Here is a 24,289-nt window from a genome sequence, read left to right as displayed (position 1 = left end):
TTGATAGGCTAGGCCTGATGCAAGGAGAAACGGAGAGAGGGAGAGAGAGAGAGAGAGAGGGAGAGAGAGCTCTTCTTTTGATGAGTTTACTGTGGAGCAATATTGTTCAAATGCAGCAACTCGTTGGCAACTTAAGGCAGAGAGGCAAAGTCTCACTTGCATTCATGTGCAAGCTTGTAGGAGCAGTCAGTGAGCAGATGGATGGCAGCGAGTTTCATTTCTGCCCATTGGACAATCAATATCTAATTAAAGTTCTGGTTTTGATGTCGAACTTGAATACATTCATGCTAAAATTGATAAGTCAGGTTGAAACCGCAGTCATGCATTATGCTACACATTTAGGAAGTGAGACCGTATTCCAAGATGACATGGAAATAGATGATAGTGGTGGCTGAAATTATTCAGATTGGTTGTAGAGCATCAGCAAGAAAGCGACTGAAGTTAAGAAATGACGGAAGACATCAGCAGATGTTTATCTTGTGAGGTTCAGTCACACCTGACTGCTTATTCCCTGCCTTCAGTCTGTGATGATACAAAGTCTTTTATTGAAGTAATTTCAGATGTGAACACATATGAAAATATGGCATCAACTAACAAGTAATGTTTTATCAAAATAAAAAAAAGTCATGCTGCAGTCACGTAATGGCAAAGGGGGAAAAAAATGAGTTTTTGTATGTACACAAATAAACATTGTGAGACTGATGACGCACACAAACTCACAACTTCTGTTTCTCATCCAGAAGTGAAACTATATGTTGGGAAGAGCAGAGCATACGCACATGCTGACAGTACAAATATTTATATATTTGTGGTGTTCAACCGGCGCACTGGGATCCTTTCAAAAGCTCGTCTGTACAAATGTCTGTCACAAGCGCAACTTCTGACAATTTGCCACCACTCAGTCATGTTCTGCTCAACCGCAGAGCACTTCCTGTTTGATTCGCTGCAGTGCGAGTTAAAGTGAAATGTTTGAAACCTTACCACATCTCATGCTCAGCCGCTCTTCGAGACACGCGACGCTTTAACTTCTTTCAAAGACACAGCGCCGAGCGCCCCGGCATGTTTTGCTACATGAAAAGGATTCTGTCGTTGCGGGAATGCTTCTTTGTAGGTGCAAAGCCACAGAGTTGATCTGCTGCCTAACCCAACCGTCCATTGCAAGCTGGTGATTATGCAAAGGAGTTTTAGCAGCGAAACGTAAGATAAGCTGTGGTAAATTTCAGGAGCTCACGCTGCACAAACGGCAAAATATTTCACCAGTCTTGCCAGAACATCATACTGTAGATTGAACGATTCAAGAAAATGAGTTTTGACTCAAGCATGCGGCTTGTTCAGTGCAACTTTTTGAAAACAAACATCATCAATGCATCATCATTGTGCGTAATATGGAAACAAAAAGGCAGATATCACATTCAGTCCCCTCCGCTGGGTTTCAGAGCGTGCTGCTCAGCCCATAAAGACTGGCCAGCCTTTTTTCCTCCCGACATCTTGCCCCTGCATATCTTCACCATCAGCAGCACGACCACCGCTATCAACAGTATGAGGATAATGACAACGACGGCAATCCAGACGGCAGAGTTGCATCCTGAGACGGCTTCGGCATGGCCTGCAAAAGAAAATGAAAACGTTCTTTCACATTCATTCTTTTGAGTTTGTAATTTTTGTTTAAAAAATAACTATTCTCATTAATATGCGCTCACCTTTTTCACTGACCCTGACGATCAATTCTCCCGATCTGTCCACGGCAGCCCTTCTCCAGCCACTAGGAGACGGCAGCCACTCTTCTACTTCACAGAAATATGTACCGCTCTTTTCAGGATTGGGTTTTAAGACTGTAACGCTGAACTGGTTTGGCAGAGGGTGGTCAAATCTAAGATCAAATCTCAGACTCTGCTGAAAAGTGGAATTTCGGTGAACTGTGAAAATGGGACGTTCGGATTCAGCCTGTTTCTGCCAGAACCACGTGACCTGGAACCTGGATTCATTGCTGGACTGACGGGCAATGTGACATGGGATCATGAAATTCTGAGACAGGCTTACATTCAGCTCCCCTTCCTGCTTTACAAGGAGGAGATTTGGTTCTGTGGAGAGAAAAAAAAAAAAGGCGCGCCGTTAAAGAGAAACATCTTATTAAACTTCAGTGTGACAAGCCAAACCAATCAATGAGACTTTAATTAAATTCCTAGGTACAGAAAGAGACAAGGGAGAAATCAGGAAAACGAGACAAAAGGAAGATTAGGAGGCTTTGCATAGAGAGAAAGCATAAAAAGACCACAATGAAATACATCTGCAAAACTGAAAACGGCAGGAAAGAAGAACAGATGTACAGTACGTCACACAGCAGAACAAGCATCAGGCATTAAGGGAAAGCAAGGAGAGAGGAGGGATAGGCAGAGCTGGTCATTCTGCTGTCGAAAAAAAAAGATAAGACCTGTTTGGCTGTCCAACGCAAGTCAGCAAAATCCATCCAGACATGCAGAAAAGCCCACTGTAACATTATACTGTCAGTGCACTGACTACTGCTATATTATTTTGGGAACTATACCCGCGTGTTTCGTTCAGACAGTTAAATGAGATGTCTGACACCACTATCACAGCCAGCGAGTTAAAACAAAGCTGCAGGGAGCAGACAATTAGCTTAACTGAGTGGAACGACCAAAACATGTGGAAAAGGCGAGCCTGGCTCGTCACAGAAATACTCCCGTACAGTAACTTCAAATGCAATAAACAACGACTCAAACGTACGTATGCATCACTGATTGAGGAGATCAAACCTGCAGCATTTACTGTTAGCCTGATCGGGCCTAGGTGAAACTGTTCCACCTTGCATCAATTATTATCTGATTTGAACTGAATTCAGCTAAAAAGATGCAATTTTATTCAAGAAATTTAAAAATGATTCATTTACCAGGCTCAATGACAGTGAGCTTCGAGGCTCGGGACACAGTTGTGAGCAGATACCAGTCGCCACGAGGATCCTGCAGCCATTCCTCCACTTTGCATACGTAGATCCCCCCGTCCGTGGACGTCACTTGGCGAACAGTCAACTCAAACCCACGTCCTTTAGTGCGGATCATACTGATCCGCTGTCGCTGGTTTTCCTCAAACTGGGGCCCAAACGTTACCGCGGCGTGCCGATCCGAGCGCGCAATGGTCTTATTGGTTCCGTCTTGCTGAAGCTCCCAGGTGACGGCGTAGAGGGAAGACACAGAGACTTTGGAGATGATGGAGCAGGCTATGCTTATGTCCATGTTGACGTTTGTTTTCAAGACTGGAGGGGATGACAGGGCAAGCTCACTCTCTAAAAAAGAGAAACAAAGTTGTTATAACAGGACGGGAGTGAGGAGAGAGGATTCCAAACACACATTAGACGTGTCCTATCAGAAACCTCGGCAGTACCTGGGTTCTCCACCACCACTGCCACCTGATTGGACTGAGACAGCTTCTTGTGCACATTATGCAGGAAGACGGACACGCTGCACTGGTATTTGCCGGCCTCTCTCTGGCTGGCGCCGACGATTTGCAGATAGTGGATGACTTGCTGATTTTGCTTTTCCACCTTCAGCTGGTAGTGGTGCTGGGAGAAGGACCAGCTGACGGCCCCGTCGGCGTACACCGTCAGGATATTGTCCAGAGTGGCGGCGTCGCGCTGCAGGCTCCAGGTCACCGTCACTGGTATGTGAGGCCCTCGGATTCGGCACATGATGTCCACGTCGTCCCCGACACTTGCTTTGTTGTTACGGCTTATCAGAACCACTTTCGTATCTTCCGTCCAGAACGGTTGTCAGCAGCAGGCAAGAAAGAAAGCTCGGTGAAAGAGTGTTGAAGGTGTGAGCAGAATGTGAAACATTGCACTTCCTATTGTTTTTCATCTTTTGTTTTCACAATAATGAAAAGTCCCCGTTCCTTCAGTCTAATCAGTATTATCAGTATAATTTCTTTACTTCAGACAAAGTTAAACATATTTTTAATAATGAGGTCGCCATTAAAATGCTCTGTCACATCAACATTAAGTACCTCTGAATTAACACCTTTGTCTTCACTTAAAAGTGAAAACTATTGAACGATCTTTTAAAAAAAACAGGATTATTTTCTTAATTATGCAGAATTATGCCAAAATGCCTTTAAAAATCCAACAAACTGATGTTACCAAGACTTCAAGCCTTGGAAGAGAGCCCAGCGCTATACTTTACTCCATTAGACAACTTCTTTAATTCTTACAGCTTTTCCCTTGACTGAGTTCAAAATGCATGTTAATTAAAATGAATAATCTTCCCCCGGAAAACAAGACTGTCCTGTCTCGTGTGCACTCTTGATATTTTCTTGTTAAATTGGACAATAAGGGTGGCTCATGCGATGCTCAAAATGAGGATGAGTGTGTTCAGTAAACTTCCTCTCATTTTGGTTCTTGCATAGTTTGACCAGCTGTCTAAGCTACAATAATCATCACCATGACTATCTATCTCAGTTTATATCAGTGGTGCATGTATAGTTTTCATCATTTTCATGAATAATTCAGGAACACATCTTACCTAAAGGCGTGACTGTAACAGCGGCAGCTTGTGACTGGCTGTGGACCTTACTGTTGGTGTTCCATTCGGACACAGCACACTGGTAGACGCCTGAATCGGAGAGCTTGACCTCATCGAGCTCGAAGACGAAGACGTTGGCTGCTGGGCGCGTTGCTCTTGCGCCGCGGCTCCTGAACTCCTCCGTTTCCTCGATGACGCCCTCCTGACTCAGACCGATGACGTTGGTGAACAGGGCTGCCGGCGTGGAGCTGGATTTGTACTGCCAGGCGACAGTGAGGCGACCTTTGACACCTTCCACTTCACAGGCAAGCCTCAGCCTGTCTCCTTCGGCAACACTGGCAGCGTCCTGCATTTTAACTGACAGCCCACTGTCTGTGATGGGAAGAGGCGAGAGGTGGTGGATTCAAATAAATCCGTTAACTTTTGTTAATACAGAAAAGACTTTAATTATAATGAATCAGTGCCTGAATAACTTCATTTGATCAGAGTGTCTGATCCAGTATTTGCCGAGTGTGACGGACCTGTGGCTGAGATGCTGACCAGCTGGGAGCTGGAGTCCTGGGATGCTCCTCGTGTAAAAACACCATCAAGGCCTCTTTCCTCGGGCCATACTCTACATTTATACTCTCCCTGGTCCTCGGTTCTGACAGGCCGTAAAATGAGACGATAATCTCTGCTCCCGGTCCGGGCGGCTCGGAGCTCCCCTTGGTTCTCGCGGCCGCTGTACTCCGGCCCCACGGACAGGACGCCGGTGGGGCCGATGCGGGCCAGCTCCACGCCTTCCCGGAGGAACGCCACGGAGAAAAAGCTTCCCTCCAGGTTCGAGGTGTCTATGCTGCAAGACAGCAGGAGTTCCTGCCCCTCCTGCAGAGCTGTGTGCTGTGCCAGGATCCTCACCGCCAAAGACAAAGAGTCTGGCTTCACCTCTGCTCAAGGTGAAAGATTAAAAAAAAAAAAGAGAGAGAGAGAGAGAGAGGGAAAAAGCATTGAGATTTAAAAAAAACCAGACATTCTGTCAAGAAGTCACAGAGTGTGCTGAAGGAAAAAAAACAAATGTGCTGACTCATATCAGAATGTGGCTTTATTTAAATATAGAAAGGCTGTATGAAGTCAATCTCACCTCTCGCTTTGACTTCCAGGGTAATTTTCTCGGCATCCTTCGTTGCTATGGGGTACCAAGAGCGATCGGGATCCTGGATCCACTCCTGCGCCTGGCAGTGGATCTTACCTTGATCCGACAGCTCCAGCTGAGACACCTTCAGCCTGTACGTGGCCTCTCCCAGTTTATCTAAGCGTACGAGCCCTGCTTGGTACCGCGCCTCAAACCCGCGGCCCGGTCTCAGCGTGAAATCTCTGTCCAGAGAAATGACGGGCCGGGCGTCGTCCTCCCCGTCTCTCTGAAGGTACCAAGCGAACGACAGATGGGTGTGCTGGATGGTGTTGCTGGAGGCCTGGCATGTTAAGGTGAGAGCTTCGCCCTCGTTGAAGCTCAGCGAGGTGGAGGCAGGCGACGAAACGCTCAGGGAGTCGTCAATCACTAGATCGCACAGGAGAAACAGACACGGAAAGTCATGCTGGCGTCTTTCTGCACGAATACAATACAACATGCAGATACTCAAAAGTAGATTTTCAAACTGAAACGTGGGATGGTGGTTGATTACCTTTCACGGCCGTCTTAACACTGTAACTCCCATCATAAGTATATTCTGAGTTCTCCACAGAGCAGTCGTAGTCACCCTCATCCCCTCTCTGGAGGCTTTGGATCTCAAAGATGACGGAGTTCGGAGATACGCGTGTGATGAAGATCTCACCGCTCCTCACACGTTGTTGATAAATGGCAAAGCCGAATCCTCGGTCGTTAGTACTGATGATGTTGATGTCAAGACCTGGATTAGCAGGTTTATTGATGTAGAAGGAGAAGTGTTTCACTGAGGCTTCATCCCTGAAACCGCTGACATTACAGGAGATGGCGAGAGGCGCGCCCAGCACGCGGTACAGAGGCCCGGCCTGGGCCTCGGTCTGCACCCGGGCTTCGCCTGGAAACACAGAAAAACAAGAAAAACACAGACCTTAGCAGCGGCTGCGCGCTTCAAGTTAAAATGTCAGTCAAGTTAAATGACGGCTGCTTTTTCACTGATTCACAATGATCCAACAAACAAAACTGCGCATTGCAAGAAGCTTAAATCCTATTAGCGGTGTGAAACAAGTCGTCATTGTAACTATCCGAATACGAAGGGTCTGTTGGGTAAATTGGTTTTCATCCCTAACAAAGAAAGCAATTATAGCAGCTTTTTACCAAAAGTGGCTGATATATAATTATTTGTCTGCCTAAATCAATTACGTTTTATTTTTTAAAAAAAGGAGAATGTCATTTATTGTTTATTTTAATCACAAGGTCTTTGTTAAATGCAAACACACTCTTTTTTTGAGGTATGTTCCAAAAACAGTCATTATTTAAAATGCATCAATACTTTTAACTTGATAAAATTTATTCTTTGTGTTTCTTCATGGATTTGTGGCATCCCCTTTGTAATAGTGTAAATTATTCAAAATCCATGTGAAAAGTAAGCCAAAGCCATGTCTTTAACGCACTGCTTGTTGTAAATCAATATATTAAAGTCTGATTTTTTTGTTGATAGAACTGAAACACTCAGCTTTGTTCACAGTGTAAGAATTAAATTAACAGGTTAAATAGATTCTATTTCAAAGCATCGAAACACAAATGCCCTTATCTATGCAGTTAGAAGTATTTGGTGTCGAGAAGAATCCGTTCGCCGGTCTTACTTCACATTCTAAGTACCCTCGATTTGTCTTGATCTTCCCTGACATGCTTTGGATTGAACAGTAGACATTTTTCACTTAGCCTTTGAACCCTTACATTCACATTTCTCTTCTGGAGAGGCACGAGTTGATCTTTAAAATACACAGAGGATTTTCTTTTAACTGAAGCTGTCAGAAAAAAAGAAGAAGAGAGAGCCTCCAAAGAGGGTCTCTTCAATCACAACACAAACAGTATAAAAGAACAGTGGTTACATTCACACAGTAAAATAGTAAAAACAGTATTGAGGTTACAAAGCTCTATTCTGGCTTTTAGGTCCTCAGCGTTTAAATTACTCTTCTTTTTTTTTTTTTCTTTTTTACCAGATGTGAGCTTACCAGCCACTTAATTTAGTACACTTTCAAAGTCTAATGCGATCCAATACAACACCTCTGCTGTAAGTGCTGCCTTTATAAAGACGACACCGCTCAGAAAGCTTTCTATTTGACTTTATTTTAATTTTGAGGCTGCAGTGTGCAGCTGTTATGCTGGATTGCATTATTTTGAGAAGTGTAAAAAAATTGTGGTCAGACTTGCAAGACACATGAGAACAGCTGAATATCTGGAACAGCTGAAACCTACTGCAAACCTGTTAAAACAGGCCAAAGCGAACACTGATAAATTGATACATACAGAATTTAAAGCTTTTCCAAAGTAATGCAGCCACAGAAAATCCATGGTACAACTCACCACATTGCAGAAGCAGATTTAGGCACAGGAGCACTTTGGCCCTCCACACGGAGGGCAGCGAAAGCCTCATCATGAACCTCTCTCAGCAGGAAACGCGGCGTCTTCTGCACAGCATCTGAGACAAACCCCTCAGTTAATCTCTGTGAGCAAGAGAGGAAAAAAACTGCCTACCTTTTACCATTTATGCAACTGTCTCAGGCTGCGGCTTCTGTAGACCAAGAGGAAGTCTGAAATATTTCCTCTACAGTACTTTGCACAGACAATTGCACGGGTATCATGTTTCTCAAAAATCTATTCACGCAGGTGGTTTGTGGTGAAGTTCAATAAACAAATGATGGATCCACAAATAGGTCATTCATCAGTGTGATTTAGGTTTGAAGCACGTTTGGAAAAGTGTGATTCTCATACTGCCTTCATCACATGGTCTGACCACAGGTGACGAGTGGGGAAGTAAAAACACTGCACATTGTTACTGGACTTCAGCCCATTTTCCAGGTATCTGCACTTGAGCGTCTTACTCCCTAAAACTGAGCACAGATAACTATACTTTAAACCCCAGCATCTCAAATCATCTCATCATGTGGGCTGGACAAGGATGTAACAAAAAAAAAAATTGATGCAAAATGAGTTCAACAGCAAGGAGCTCATTTTCACCTCAGTTCCCCCTGAATTATCATAATGTGATGCTACTGTTCAGGTGTCCCTGACTCCATGCACATCTCCATCCATCCATCTATTACTCAAGTCTGTCTACCATACAGAATGATTTCCTGTTGTTTTCCTGATCGCTGTGCTTCATTCATAACCAGACCACTCTCTGTTAATTGCAGATGGCCTCAGATTGTGTCGCTTGGAAACAGCTTTTTGCCAACCTTGACCTTTTTTTTTTTTTTTTTTTTTTTTTTTTTTTTTTAAAGCTGACGTTCCTGCTGTGGATTGTTGAAGCAACAGCGCCCCTCTGTGGAAATATAGGAAATGTGCAGTCCTGCTGCAGGTGTAATATTTTATTGTGTCATAATGATTTGAGTTTTACCCACCTAAGCAATCCTATTTATATAAATCAGTGTTGGACATGAATTTACATACTGAAACTATGGAGGCAATCGAAAATGACAAGTTTAGAAAATGCATGAAAAACTTGATGACTGTCAGGATTACTTGAAGACTCCAGAAACCGGCTTCCTACTGTTACTGATGAAATGAAACTATAGTTCGATGCAGAAATGAAGAAATAAACAGGGTGACTGATGGAATGAAATCAGGTAAAAAGATGAACCTGATAGATTCCCAATTGATGTTTACTAAAGAAAAAATTCAAGGAAAATGACTAAAACCACTACTAGAATTGTACCAGGAAACATTTAATAATGGTAAAACAGTAAAACCAGATTATATGAGAGAATGTGAGACTGAAAGGCTTGTTTGATTCTGATGTCAAGTTCATTCATTCATTCATTTTCCAAGCCACTTTGTCCTTTTCCGGCTGATGTCAAGTTGCTCGGTAAAATATTAGCATGACACTAACACACGCTAGCAGAACACTCTGCCCCTCGGTGGTCCACAGGGATCAGAGTGGTTTAGTATTACGATGTCAAGGTCCACACACCGTGAGGACGGTTCTGAACATCTCTCCCTGGATGCTGAAAAGTCATTTGACAGGGTTGAGTAGCCCTACCTTTTTGACGTCTTGTTCCGATCTGGCGTTCTGGATATGAATACAATTACTACACTTGAACCCAGCAGCTGAAGTTTTGACAAACAAATCTGCCTCTAAACCAATAACAGTGAAACCGGGATGTTCACAGTGTTCACCAATAAGTCCAGTGATATTCACGCTGGCTGTACAAATCTAGGCTAAAGCTTTACGCTCAAACTTGGCTATTACGGGAATAGTGGTAGAACAAGTTGAGCAAAAGATCTCTTTATATGCAGATGACGTATTACCGAACAACCACTGGAAAACATCCAACAACAACTGGAAACAAGAACTTCACGCTGATCCAGTCACGACATACCAAGTACAGCGACTGCACTGATGGACACTAAAGATATGGACATGTTTCAGAGAATCGTCCACCATCAGCAATTCCAACTTGACACTTGAGCACAAAACAACAGATCTTAACACAAACATTGATAATGACAAGAACTTTCTATAATCCACCTTTAAAAACTGGAAACATTTCACATTTGATCAGAATAAAAATAACATCCACTCAGTGGGAAAATTGTCTATAATACTCTTTGATAGTCCATGACAGAAACTTCAGCTCTATGTGACAATTTTTTTTGCAGGTAAAAAAACCCCAAACTTTTACAGCACAATGTTTCTGCCAGCATATATTGTGCTTTTATTGTGGATTTCATTAAGAATATGTGAATGAATTAGCCTCGCAACGCCAAACCAGTATCAGATCAGAATGGGGAAGTTATACCAATCAGTGCAATTTTATCCATATTATTCAGTAGAGCTGTAACAGAACATTTACCGGCTGGAACATTAGTGCAGGGATGGTTGAATTGAATTTGTTTTTATCCTTTGTTCTCCATTTTGTTGTTTACCCTCCCTTTTATTTATTTATTTATTTATTTATTTATTATAATTTGTTTTTTGTTAAATCTGCAGAAAGATGTGCAGTTTTCTTTAGAACAGCATTTCTCATTAGGTTAATATTGGTAAAAGTTAAAAGTCATTCACATCCTCAAATTCTGCAGGATTGGGGATGAACAGTATGTTGTGATGAAAAATTCACTCTTGCAGTGTACCAAAGAGGTTTTTTTTCTCCCATTTTTTCCTTTAACTGACTTTTACAGCCAAGAGAGGCAAAAAAAAAAAAAAAAAAGCAAAAAAAAATACCTGTTTACAATGACAAATTTTCTTTTTTAATTTAGCCAGTTTTGGCCTGCAGGACAAATGTTTAATACAACTGATTACATTTGTTAAAAAATAAAATTCAATTAAGAAATCTACATAAATTGTGTGACAGCCCTTGGCGTCAATAACAACAGAGCCCTCTACAATCATCTTTTATTGGACATCCGTCAAGCATGTGAAACGAAAAGTGAAACAAAACCAAGGTGAGACAAGCAAAACTACAAACAACAGTTTTTTTTTTTAATTCATAGAACAGGTGTAAATAAATCCTTCGGGGTTTTAAAGTGTAAATTTGCCACTTGCTGTGCATATCGAGTGTATTAATTAGAACAAATCTGCACAGCTTGCAAATGTACAACTGGTTCTTCGAGAGTATGATTACAACCATGCTGATTTGTATTGGCAAAACGCGCAGCGCGATTGACTGATCTTTGCAGAAATAATGTGTGACAATTCGCCCGTCGATTCCAGAGCGATCTTGCCACACGCATGAAGAGGTCACGGCGGGACACACCAATCAGCAGGGGTGATTAACTGGGAGATGACAAACTTAAGATTGGAAACAGAAACCCACATTTATTCTGGAAAAAACCCCTCCCAACAGAACACAAGCCACCCGACGCTCGGGCGCTCCTCCTTATAAACTAAACAGAAAACGCCGCACAACGCGGTAAGTCCGAATATAAACAGAAAGGGCCCAAGAAAGTCCTGTCTTCTCCCTTCCCAATGTTCCCCAAAGTTTGAGGCGCACGTCCCTGCACGGGGACCGACTGAGAGGCCGGCGGCCGATAATTACTCACGCCCGGCCAAATCCAGAGTCCTCTCGTCCCTGCTGCTCCTCCTCTCCAGCCCGGTGGCTCCGTGGCAAGCAATTATAAATCCCAAGAGCACAAGATTATAATCCTTTTGTGGCAGTTCCTCCGGGTAAACGCTCCACGGCCTCGCTCCTCCGGCAGGTGAGTTTCCCTCCAGGACGGCGTGTGACGTCACTCTCCTCCTGCAGCAGGTGCGCTGCCTTCCTTAAATAAACCAAGCCCCGCCCCCGGTATCAATGTCCTGATAATGGGCTATATGCACAGCTCCATTACTTCCTGAACTTCAGACAGCACCTTTATTTCCTGTCTTTCACGATAGGATGAACTGATTAATCCAGGTGTGTCTGGCCATTTACTAAGGTCAGACACACCTGGATTAATCAGCTCATCCTATCATGAAAGACAGGAAATAAAGGTGCTGTCTGAACTTCAGGAAGTATAGGAGCTGTGCATATAGCCCATTATGATGGACACGGTTTCCAAAACACAAAACCGTGCCCCAGATTAAATACCGTATTGGCCCGAATATAAAACGACTCCGATTATAACACGACCCCTATTTTTCAAAGATCATTTTGTGAAAAAAAAAAAATGCTGAAGACAGTAAGGTCACTCATAAAACAACTTTTTATTATACAATTATTATAAACTCAAAAACTCACAACTGAGATAACATTTCACATGATATAAAATGAAAAAATATTACTACAGTAAGAAACAATAAGCAACAAATAAGATGCCTCAAGGGGTTCAAACTGCATAAATGATGTAAATAACTTTCCAGTGCCTTCAGCTGAATCAGGTTCTGGTGGTGGACATTCCGTCTTTCCGTTTTTCAGAGACGTATTCACTCACCCTTCTATCAGTCTCTCTGAAGCGTCGCTCCTGGGACCACGGAAAGTTTTTCTCATGGTGTTAGCATTCTGTAGGCGTTTTTTCTGTGCTCTCCAACATCTAACGAGGCGCTCTGCTACACCATGTGTCCTGGCGGCTTGGCAGTTGTTTGATGACTCTGCTGCGTTGATCACCATCAGTTTAAAGTTGATATCAAAACTTCGCCTCTGTTGTTTGCTCAGTTGTCCAGCGTTCGAGCCCCTTTGTTCCAGATGATCCGCCATTTTTCATCAGATCATTTGATCTCATTTCATCGCTCCACTCGCTCTCTGCTCAGTGATACTTTGGCTCCATCTGGCGGCGTGAATGGGTATTGACCATCTACCGTAAGTCCGCGATTATAACACGACCCCACTTTTGAGGATGCAATTTCTGGAAAAAAACATCGTCTTATATTCGGGCCAGTACGGTAGCCCACAGTGACCCAAGTTTAGCATATGAAGATGTCGGCACAGGAACATATATTATCACCCCTGCTGGGTGAAACATGTAGGGACCTCCGTGGTCGTTACAAATGGATCCATTATTTGTGGCGCAAATCCCATAAATTGCCAAATAAAAAACTTTGCAGAGCTCGACAAAAAAACTTCTTCTGATGCACTGAACAAAGTAAAGAAAACATTTATGTACAGCGAGTAATAGTAGTTTTATCTAATCACTGCAGTTACAATGTTGACGGAAACAGTAATAAACCATTCTGACAGTGAGGCTTTCTGTTTCTCTGTATTTTTTCATGCAGATTCCGGGGCGGGCAGATTTAACCCTTAAATGGCTGACTGTAAACGAACCACAGCTCGGCTGTTGCTCTCAAAATGTTTATTTGCTCTTCATGTTAGCCAAGCAGCTGGATATATTTTTAAGTCCCAGGGTTCTGAACCTGTCAAAATTTAACTATGAAGAAACTTGTTTCACTGAAGTTTTGGAAAAGTTTCACTGAAGTTTTGGAAAAGTTTCACTGAAGTTTTGGAAAAGTTTCACTGAAGTTTTGGAAAAGGTTGGGGATGGCCGCATTACACTGATGGCCTCAGAAAATGATTTCAGATCCCCTTCGAGATCTGTAAGAGGAATCAGGCTTCCCTCTTCTGCTCTCAGGTCTAATTTCTATTCCGCTCCTGATGGAGTGATGAATGACAGTTAAGCAGGAAAACACCGCACTAGAATATGCAAAGAGGAGCCTCTAACCTGGCAGTTTAAGCTTCAGGCTAAGAGGGTTGATTAGTCCTATCTCTGTCTGGTGGATGTGTTTGGAGGTGGTCTGCTGTGTCTGAGATTCAAGAGGAAAACCGGGTTACAGGGGAAATGTTCTCAGCATAACAAGAGGAAGTGTTTCGTAATGAGCGTTGCTACATGTTCATGCTTCTCGCTGAACAGAAATAGGAAGTATGCAGAGGAGCAAACAAAAAAAACACAAATCCACAACTCTGGGCAACAGAGCTTTTCTCTGTGTAAGCCACCAGGGTCCATTTTTTGAATTTTTCTCCAGGCGGAGGTGATTTTCGGGTAGCCGCATGCCGTTCCCCAGCAGGAAGGGGCTTTCTGAAGAAGTGTGAAAGATGAGTGACTCTCTGGAGCGGACCACAGACTGTCCTCCCTTGCCACCTCCTGGAGATGAATGCAGCCTGGATGAGAGCGGAGGGAACGCAGCGGGTGGAAGCGAGCTACACTGGGAGGATGGAGGTCTCCCGCTGGAGCTGCAGAGGGGGATGGAGACCCTGCGAGTCAACAGAGAGCTGACCGATGTCGTTCTGTGTGTTCAGGACCATGACTTCCCATGCCACAGAGCCACTCTCGCCGCTGCCAGTCAATATTTCAGGTAAAAGTGGTTCAATAGTGTACAGCATTGTGAAGGAGCTTTTAAGAAAAAGAAATAAACTAATGCCTTCTTTCTCTGTAGAGCCATGTTTCTCAGTGGCCTGAAGGAGAGTCGTGAGGAGCGTGTGGAAATCAAAGAGATGGACAGCAGCACAATGCGCTCTCTTCTGGAGTATACTTACACCAGCCGAGCCCTGCTCACACACTCCAATGTCCAGAAAATACTGGAGGCCGCCAGTCAGTTTCAGGTAAAGAAGTGTTATCAAAATATACCCGGTTAGCTGATCGTGTGCAGTCATCCCTAACTTTTGGGACCAAGGCAAAAGCTTTAATATGTGCTTTAAGTTTTAATTCCATTAAAAATACAAGTGATTTTCACGGTGACGTGTTTTATTTTGATCACGTTGGAGCAGCAGCAACACTTAAAGAAAGTACCGAAAAGTCTCACTTCTCCCCATCTCGAGTCAGAGAGTTTACCTCAGTTTAGAGGAATCAACAGCTTACTGGGGAAACGTAAAGAGCCCCTGTCAGAGGGAAGTGAAAGTTGACCAGTTGTTTACACTTTGGATCAGTTTTCCATACATGCTTAAATTAACCACACAGCTGTGCTACACAGCAGAGCGGCCAGGTGTTTGTGTTCCAGTGTTTCTGTTTTTGCCAAAAGCAACCCGAGTGTTAAAATTTGAAGATGAGTGGTTTAAATGTGCTTCATGTGGTTATTATGTAGCAGCGAGGGACTTTTAGTTTACAGGCTTGCTTTTACTGAGAACGAAGCGATGATTAGATTAATATTCTTGGTTGTGATGTGAGATCATGGTGACGGCGGCCGTGGAGATGTGGTTACTCCTGTTAGGGCTACATCCAAGCAACACTCAGCGAGCACGCTGAAGACGGTCCGCTCTCGCTGTAATCAATCTTTCAGTTCAAACTGCCAAACATCCAGACTCTCTGCGGGTAAAAAAGCTATCCAAACGTTTATGTGAAGTGCAGCTTCATCAGTCTCCGTTAGACAAGTCAAGTGTGCATTTACCAAAGCTGCAGACTTCATTTAGCAGGAAGGCCATTACTTCTCTCTGTAGATACTGCTTTCTTTTGAGGAAGTGAAGAGAAATGAGTTACTTTGATTAAAATAGATGAAGGACCACTTGAATCCTATTTCAGAAAAATGATTTATGTACAGAAAGATAAGTGGACTGTGCTCACTTTCACCTTTATGGAACAGACTGACATGGGGAGGAAATATAATCAGAAAATGATTACGGCAAGAAAACACTGTTTAATTGGTAATTTATTCCACAGCTAATGTTGCAAGACAGACTCTAAAAACAGTGAACTTGTGAAGACAGGAAATCTTGTTGTATAACTTCTTTTGTGGTTCCATATCTTTACAAATCTGCTGAAGCTTCTGTTTGGGTTTCTGAAGCTCTGCTGGTCGAGAAGGTCATCTGTAGTGTTAGATCCTCATCTCACCCGGTCCGCAGGACCACGTGTTGAGACACAGAGAGTGTGACTGAACGTGGGAAGCGAGAGACAGCTAACCTAGTTTTCCAAAACTCAAAGACATGGCCGCTGCTTTTAGAAGAAATTTCCACTGTGATTGAGGACGGAAGCACTGAAGGGTAGATACCTCGGGACTATTTATGAAATCCACTTGAAAACTACAAAGCAGTTTGCAAAACGGGACACCAGAGGCTTTTTTTGTTTTTGTGGAAATTGTTGTGTTTCCACATTGATAAGACTCAAATGACATTTTTTGTTGTGCTTATATGGATTCAATTCTTGCATTTCAGTGTTTCATGTTTGGAAACCTCTCTCTTGATCATTATTAAATGGTCTCGTCACCGAGGGGTGGAGTCCCTCTCCAGACAGTTGAGTTTCACCGGTTAGTCAGTCACGTCCTCAATGTCGACTCGGGCCAGTGAGATCCAGGATTCTCCATTTCAGTGTTGAACAAAGACCACTGGACAGAAACTGACTTGTTCCTGCTGCCATTTGTCTTTTAAACAAGTCAGAGTGCAGTTCTTACTTTTGTTGAATTTTTAAATCTACCCAGCATTTGTTTATTTATTGTGACCTTGGCTTGTTTGTATTCGTCTTGTGTGTATGAATGCCCTTTTTTTAATCAGCCTTCAAATCTTAACCATGCTGCATCAGCAGCTGTCCATGGCTTTAATGCAGATGTGCTTTCCTGCTCCTGCACAACAAATCTACCCAGGGGTATAAATGAAGTCACCCTGACCATAACTGACTGCAGAAGCAGTAAAATGCGTGATATAAGTGAAAGTCCATTTCCCATCAGGTGCTAGAAGAGCTCCTGACACATGCTGTTATTTGTCTCTCTTCAGTTTATGCGTGTGGTGGATGCGTGTGCCGAATTCCTCAGTAAGTCCATGAATCTGGAGAACTGCATCGGGATCCTCAACCTGGCCGACGCCCACGCCCTGCCGGGCCTGCGGGCCAGAGTCCAGGACTTCATCGCCACTCAGTTCTCCCAGGTGGTTGGGCAGCAGGACTTCCTGGAGCTGTCGGCGGCGTCCCTGGAGAGCGTCCTGCAGAGGGACGACCTGGACGTGAAGCGTGAGGAGAGCGTTTTCGAAGCGCTGATGAGCTGGGTGAGGGCCCGGCGGGACGAGCGCCGCACGGCGCTGGCCAGGCTGCTCTCTCACGTGCGGCTGCCGCTGCTGGAGCCGGCGTACTTTGTGGAAAAGGTGGAGTCGGACGAGCTGATCCGCCACTGCAGCGACGTGTTTCCTCTGCTGCAAGAGGCCCGCGTCTATCACCTGTCTGGCAGGGAGGTCAGTACAGAGGTCAAGACAGTTCATGTTTTATATCAATCATGCAATAAAACCACTACCCTGGTTTTTTTTGTTTTACAAGAAAATCCAGCTCTGTTGCCTTAAAATAAAAGTTGATTTAGCGTCTTCTGTTGGTGTTCTTCGTGTAGGTGGTGTCGGAACGAACCAAGCCGCGCATGCAGCACTTTTTGTCGGAGGTGTTTCTGATCATCGGAGGCTGCACTAAAGACGAGCGCTTCATTTCCACCGTGACCTGTTTGGACCCTCTCCGACGCAGCAGGCTGGAGGTCGCCAAGCTCCCGATGACGGAGGCGGAGGACGAGACTCAGAACAAGAAATGGGTGGAGTTTGCCTGCATCACCTTTCATAATGAAGTGTACATATCTGGTGAGAGAAGTTTGCTATTTTGATACAAAGGAAAAGTTTGCCCCTTTCGTGACAGTTGTTTTTGGAAACTGTATTTCCTGTGCTATCTGATGTTTGCCTTGGTTATCGCATTTAAAGCACATTTGGCGAATATAACAGGAAGTCTGTGGTTTTAGAAATTTTCCAATCCAGGAAATGACAGCTCATCTGTTAAACGCTTTGAAACATGCATACTGTAAAAACCATACTCAGTCATGGGATTTTACTTCTTAAAGACAGAATGTTTGTCGTCCATCAGCACCACTTTCACTAAACCTTCAGAGAGAAAACTGATCTGACAGCTTTCCCGTGTTTCTATAGGAGGTAAAGAGACCCAGCATGATGTGTGGAAATATAACAGCGCCCTGGACAAGTGGATCCAAATCGACCTTCTCTCCACGGGGCGCTGGAGACACAAGATGGCAGTGCATGGCGGGAAGGTGTACGTGCTGGGGGGCTTCGATGGAGTGCAGAGACTAGCCAGTGTAGAGGCCTACGATCCGTTTCACAACCGCTGGACACAAGTAAATAACATTTATTCATGTTTTACTATTTTGCATTTTAATGATCTGTAACTGTGAGCATGTTGAAGGTGTTTCTGTGGACGATCATTTTGATCATTTCGCTGTTGTGTCTCAGATGCCACCAGTCACAGTTTTTTCTGTTTCCCTGAACTGCAGGTGACCCCTCTCGCGGACGGCGTGAGCTCCTTCGCTGCTGCAAGCTTCGACAGATGGATCTATGTGATTGGTGGTGGGCCCGATGGAAAACTGGCCACCGATAAGGTCCAACGCTGGGAACCAGGAACAGACTGCTGGGAGCTGCGGGCGCCCATCCCCACCGAGACCAAATGCACAAACGCTGTTACATTCAAAGACTGCATCTATGTAGTCGGTGCGTTATCAGTGGCTGAATGTGAATGAATGTATTCACTCAGATGTTTTAAATCTACATTTGTAGTATTTATATTAAAATTGCATCAATATGTTTCCTATTTTATAAAAAGTGCAGTAATATAAACTGAATTTGTCTCATCTGTTTTCATTATAAATACTTCATAATTCACTTAAATGCTGATAAATAACATGCATTACATTAAAAGTTAAAATATTTTCCCCGTTGATTCCAGGTGGAGCCATGCACGCCATGTACTGCTACTCCCCGCTGTCTGACTCCTGGTGTCTGGTGACCCGCCTGGGGGAGAGGGCGAGCTGCGCCATCGCTGCCTGCAACAACAAACTTTTCATCACCGGAGGAAGGGACAACAAGAACCAGGTCATCTCCACGGTGATGTGCTGGGACGTCGCCCGGCAGGTGCTGACGGAGGAGTGTGTTTTACCAATGGGAGTGTCGCACCACGGCAGCGTCACGCTCATGAAGTCCTACACACACATACACAGAGTGACGCCTGCGCCGTGACAGTGACAATGTGACACACGGGAGAAAACCAAAAGACTGCACTGTTGCTGAGGATGGAAGTGAAGAACTGCGTAAGAGACGTTTGGAAAAAATAAATATAATTTGCTGTCATGTTTTTTTTTTTCCTTTTTGAGGTGTATCATAAAAATGAGGATCCATTTTTGTCCATTTTATCTTGAAGATATCTGGAATACAACTACTTACATGGAAGCAGGATTGTCAGACTCAATCACTGCAATCACCAGAAGGCCCGACGCATCAGGGATGTTTTTTCCTCTCACTAACCACTGAAGCTGTTTTTATGCAAAACAGTATCAACTGCTTACTCACCATTCAGTGTGAGAACACAGGGAAGTTATAACAGCAATACCGGGGTGTGTCGGTGATATTAATATGATAAGACTACACACAGTGTAGATGGAAACCTTTCAGAGCATTGTTCATCTTCTCCATCCCAGTAGCTGCTTTTAAGGTGTTGGAGCAGATCCCAGTGTACGGTGGGGGACAAGACAAACTGGATATGTCACTGGTCTGTCACACACACACAAAACACACTCAGTTCATCCTGCTGATAATTTAGACCAATTTTTTTGTATCTGTATGAGAAAGTCACATTACCCTAAGGAAGAATATGCAAACCACAAACAGAAATACTCTAACATCCTGGAATTAAATCATTGATTTTCTCACAGAGATCTGAAAGCAGTGAGTCCATATTGACAGTTGAGTACCTTTGTAAACACTGCCATCAAGTGGCAAAACTCAGAGCACTGTTTTTATTTGAACAAATTGTCTTACATATCTGAAGCAAACAAATACTACAGTTTAAAGTTTGTGTTTTATCGTCAGGATAACCTGGACATGTCACCAGTCCTAAGATTCACTTCAAAATAAAAAGTTGGTACAAGAATAAACAAAAAGAAGAGTACTGCAAATATAAAAAACTTTTGTAAAAGATAAATACAAATTCCACATGGGTATTTGGAAGTCGTGATCTTCTAACTTTGAAGGCGACAGCAGAAACCACTACTAAACTGAAATGATGCAAAAAGCAGCCAGATTAACAGGTTTGGGAGAAAATCACTTCTGATTCATAACAGCTCTCAGACTGAATGAGTGTCTGTCTGCCTCCCAGCAGCAGCAGGGGGAGGGACGAAACACACAGAGCAGAAGAGGAACATGTGGAGGCGACCTGCTGGACAGAGTTTGGAGTTTGTTCCACAAGTGAGCAAATATTTTGTTAAAAAAGAGCACAAAATTACCGTGAATCGACTATTTGAGGCGGACTGGTCTGTAGAAGCCCATAACGTAATAAATTTGGTCTTTTTAAAATGTAATAGGCCCGTAACGTAATAACTGACCAATAACATAATAAAAGTCCTGAACCTATAATGTAATAACTTTTGACCTATAATGCAATAACTTATTACGTTATTGGCCGATTATTACATTATGGGCCTGATGCAAAAAAAAAAAAAAAAAAAACCCTTTGAAAATGTAATAACTGAGCCGATAATGTAATAACCAGCCAAGAGTGTAATATATTTGCCCTTTTCGACAAAATCAAGGACATCTTTTGGAAGAAGTAAGGACCACTATTAGTTGGTGTGTGTTTTTGTCATTCAAGTTTTTATTAACGTTTTCAATTTTTCAATAAACAAACCCAAGAAAAAAAATTAAAAGAAAAGAAAAAAAAAGAAAAAAATATTAAATGTCACAGTCAAGACAATTTAATTACAGCAGAGTCTTGTTTTATAAGGAAATTACATGAAAAAAGTCCATATTTTGTTGGCTTTGTCCTGGATGTTACGCACTGTAGAAATGAATGTCTCATCGGAAGCAGTCTCAGTCATCAGTTTTATCCAGTCCTCAATTTTTGGTCTATGAGGCCTCTTCCACAGCCGAAGAATTAATCTGAGTACCACTACAAATGAAGCCACCACAAAACCAAACATTTCCTTCATAAATGCAGGTGGCATGATAGTCGTATCTCCCAGCAAGCACAATTTTGGCACTGCTGGGATTGGTAAGCCAGTCCATTTTTCCAAGTTTTTGATAACCTCTAACCAAAATGGAAAAACCATAGGACATTCCCAAAAAGAGTGAAGTTATGTTCCAGAATCTGTTCCACATTTCCAACATGTATCGCTCTGGACCAGCCCCATTTTAAATAGCTTTGACGGTGTAAAATAATAGTGATGAATAGTTTTATAATGAATAGATTTGCTAACATCTCTAGTTGCCCAGCCAAAATTTGAAATTATGTTGCTCCACACCTCTTCAGAAATTTCAATATGGAAATCTTTTTACCAGGTAATTCTTAGATCATCACATATTGTGCCTTTATTACTCAACAGATTTTTATAAAACATTGATGCCCACTGCAAATTACCTGGCTTATTCAACCACTACTGCAATATATTGTCTGTCTGTAACCGATTTAAACTAAAAACCGAGCCCACACTACTTCTCACCTGCAAGTATTTCCAAAAGTCTCCCTTGTCAACTAAATTAAATGTTTCTTTTAACAGACTAAATGACTTGAAGTTATTATCTCTATACAGATGACCGATTTTATGCACCTCTGGTTCAAGCCATTTACGCCACAAAAAAGGAGACAATGCGCACTAAAGCATTATTCCAGACAGAAGAGTAAATTTGTTTACATGGAGAGATTCCTAACATTTTATGGGCTTTTGCCCAACCCCATTGTGAATGTTGTAAAACTGGGTTCTGTTGTATTAAATATATTAATTTTTGTGAGAGTACTTGGATTTTCTTTTCAATATTAATCCACCCTAAATTCGAGCCCCCTTTCCAATGCCTAGAAAATTTGTTCATTTCAAATGTAAGATTATACAGTTCCAGGTCTGGAAGAGGCCTCCACAAGCCTTCAGAGCTGTAAGTTTTCTTACTCTACTTCTCGCCTTCTTGCCATTCCACAAAAATTTCTTAATTAGTGAGCTGTATTGTTTAAAAAAGGCATTACTTATTGTTATTGGTATCATCATAGATATGCAATTAAACTATGGCGCTACAAACATTTTAATGGTACTAATTTTACCTCACAGACTATGATTTAATAATTTTCATTTATCCAATTTTGTTTTCAAATTTTTTAGCAATGGTTCCATATTCATCGAGTTTATATTAGTCAACTCTGAACACAACTTCAACACCAAGATATTTCATTCCAACGGGTACCCATCTGAACTGGAATGGAGAAAGAAGAGGTTGGAAAAATCCCTTTGATATAAGCATAGGTTTTGACTTTTGCCAGTTAATTTTTAACCCTGATAGTTTGGAAAAATTTTCAATCGTCGATAAAACCTTAGGAACTGAAGAGGAAGGATCTCTAATAAGAAGCAAAATATCATCAGCATACAGAAACATCTTATGCTCTTCCGAACTGTGTATAACACCCCCATACTGAAGTTAATTCTGATTGAGGCTGCTAAAGGCTCAAGGAATAATATGAATAAGAGGGGGCTTAATGGATCGCCCTGCTTTATCCCGGGCTTCAGGCTAAAAAATGGTGACGCCAGTCCGTTTGTTAAAACTGTCGCCCTAGGATCAGATTAGATAACACTCACCCAACGAATTAAGCCCTAAGTTGATGTTTGTTTGTTTGTTTGTTTGTTTGTTTTTTACTGTAAAGGGCTGCTGGTGGTCTTTAAGAGCTGTTTGCCAAAGACAAGTTAGTGTGTTTTTTAATATAGAAAATAATTTGAATTAGATTTTTTTTGGAATGTTTAAATTTAAGAATAGGGAACAGTAATCCTCAATATTTTTGTGCTCAGGTTAAATATGTTCAGTTCAATTGTTCTGTTCAGTTCAGGATCTAAAGTTATTGAGACCAAAACTCAATTTTGTGATTTATTCTTTCATTTTATCTTAAAGAACACAAGATTTAAGGAACCACTGTTGTGGAGTTTTAATAGAGATTGCATTTTTCATGACAAAAATGAGTACTGTTTTGAGGCATAAACTGATATGCTATATGCTATTATGGTCAGTTATTATGTTATTTGCCTATAACATTGTCAAAAAGGTCAAATATATTACACTCTTGGCTGGTTATTACATTATTGGCTCAGTTATTACATTTTCAAAGGGTTTTTTTTTTTTTTTTTTGCATCAGGCCCATAATGTAATAATCGGCCAATAACGTAATAAGTTATTGCATTATAGGTCAAAAGTTATTACGTTATAGGTTCAGTAGTATGTTGTTGATCAGTAGTTAAAAAAAGAAAAGTTTTTACATTATTTCTCCTGGTTTGTCATCTTGTTCTGTTAGAACAAAGTCAGGTTCCGAACTTTTAAAAATAAACTGCTTTAAAGTCAATAAAATTCACATACTTCTGTCCTACACTTCATCATATTTTCACGTTTCTCGTTTATACAAAATATCTGTGTTATATAAGTAGCTATTACCACCACAAAGATGGAAATGAACCACATCAGTCTTTAAGTATTTTTTCCACTATTATCTCTCTTTTTTGATATTTTGTATTGAATTTACATATATAAAAAAGCTTAAATGCTTTGGTCCAATTTATGTTTGTCATTATCTGCTATATTATGAAGCATCTACTTCTCAGGTCATTTGATTTAAACCTTCTTTCTGTTATCAGTTTCAGATCCAAATGTGCAGAAGCTAAATTTTCATTTTTATTATTACATTTTTTTCATCATCAAATATTTGGGACAACCCGTTTCTTTGAAATCAGACCTAACAATATGATTTACTAAAGGGATTTGTAAAAGATAATAGCTTTTGCTTATTTTAATACCTCTAAATTCAGTTTTTGTTCATGCCTTATGACTATTTTTTTATATATATTTATTTCTATCTTTTGCCTTTATACCTACTTGAAAAGCTCTTTGGTCAGTGTTGGTTGTTTGAACTTGCCACATAAATAAAGGTGACTTCTTATGACTTTCTTAATCACTTTGTTTTCATGTATTTCCTTTATTTCTTTCATTTCTTTGTGTCTGATTGGTGTTACAGAAACACACCTAAAGTTGAGGGCAATGTTTGAGAGTCTATGTATTAACTGAGAAAGCAAAATCTGAACAAATATATGACACATTGTGCACTCATGTGAAGGTGCTGGGCAGGCTGTTTTGGAACTTTATGTTTCCAGATTGTGTCCACTACCTCCAAGCAGTTCTTGATCTTATTTTGAAAGTCCAGCGGTGCCATACCGGAAGCTCAGGTGTCTCACCTGTTC

General features: G+C 42.0%; 2 protein-coding genes across 3 annotated transcripts; one reads left to right on the top strand and one right to left on the bottom strand.

Annotated features, from left to right (window-relative positions):
• Positions 1 to 521: 521 nt before the first annotated feature.
• On the bottom strand, positions 522 to 11,902 carry LOC115403023 (immunoglobulin superfamily member 3-like). Of its 2 annotated transcripts, none has more exons than XM_030111772.1 (10): positions 11,716 to 11,902; positions 8,041 to 8,155; positions 6,194 to 6,568; positions 5,653 to 6,069; positions 5,054 to 5,458; positions 4,533 to 4,904; positions 3,400 to 3,765; positions 2,909 to 3,301; positions 1,701 to 2,081; positions 522 to 1,606 (listed from the first exon to the last, which is right to left on the bottom strand). In XM_030111772.1, exons 2-10 carry the CDS (start codon positions 8,111 to 8,113, stop codon positions 1,413 to 1,415), a joined length of 2,976 nt encoding a protein of 991 aa, XP_029967632.1. In that variant the 5' UTR covers positions 8,114 to 8,155; positions 11,716 to 11,902; the 3' UTR covers positions 522 to 1,412. The 2 variants fall into 2 exon arrangements, with proteins under 2 accessions (XP_029967632.1, XP_029967633.1); XM_030111773.1 differs by lacking the exon at positions 11,716 to 11,902 and adding an exon at positions 9,716 to 10,055.
• A 1,856-nt stretch (positions 11,903 to 13,758) lies between these two features.
• On the top strand, positions 13,759 to 19,169 carry LOC115403025 (kelch-like protein 6). Its single transcript, XM_030111776.1, has 7 exons — positions 13,759 to 14,437; positions 14,519 to 14,684; positions 16,782 to 17,231; positions 17,381 to 17,618; positions 17,958 to 18,160; positions 18,317 to 18,530; positions 18,766 to 19,169. Exons 1-7 carry the CDS (start codon positions 14,178 to 14,180, stop codon positions 19,053 to 19,055), a joined length of 1,821 nt encoding a protein of 606 aa, XP_029967636.1. The 5' UTR covers positions 13,759 to 14,177; the 3' UTR covers positions 19,056 to 19,169.
• The last annotated feature ends 5,120 nt before the right edge of the window (positions 19,170 to 24,289 follow it).

This window comes from Salarias fasciatus, chromosome 16 (assembly GCF_902148845.1).
Source record: "Salarias fasciatus chromosome 16, fSalaFa1.1, whole genome shotgun sequence".
Taxonomy (NCBI): domain Eukaryota; kingdom Metazoa; phylum Chordata; class Actinopteri; order Blenniiformes; family Blenniidae; genus Salarias; species Salarias fasciatus.
Note: the sequence above shows the minus strand (reverse complement) of the source record. Positions and strands in the feature narration are given on the sequence as shown.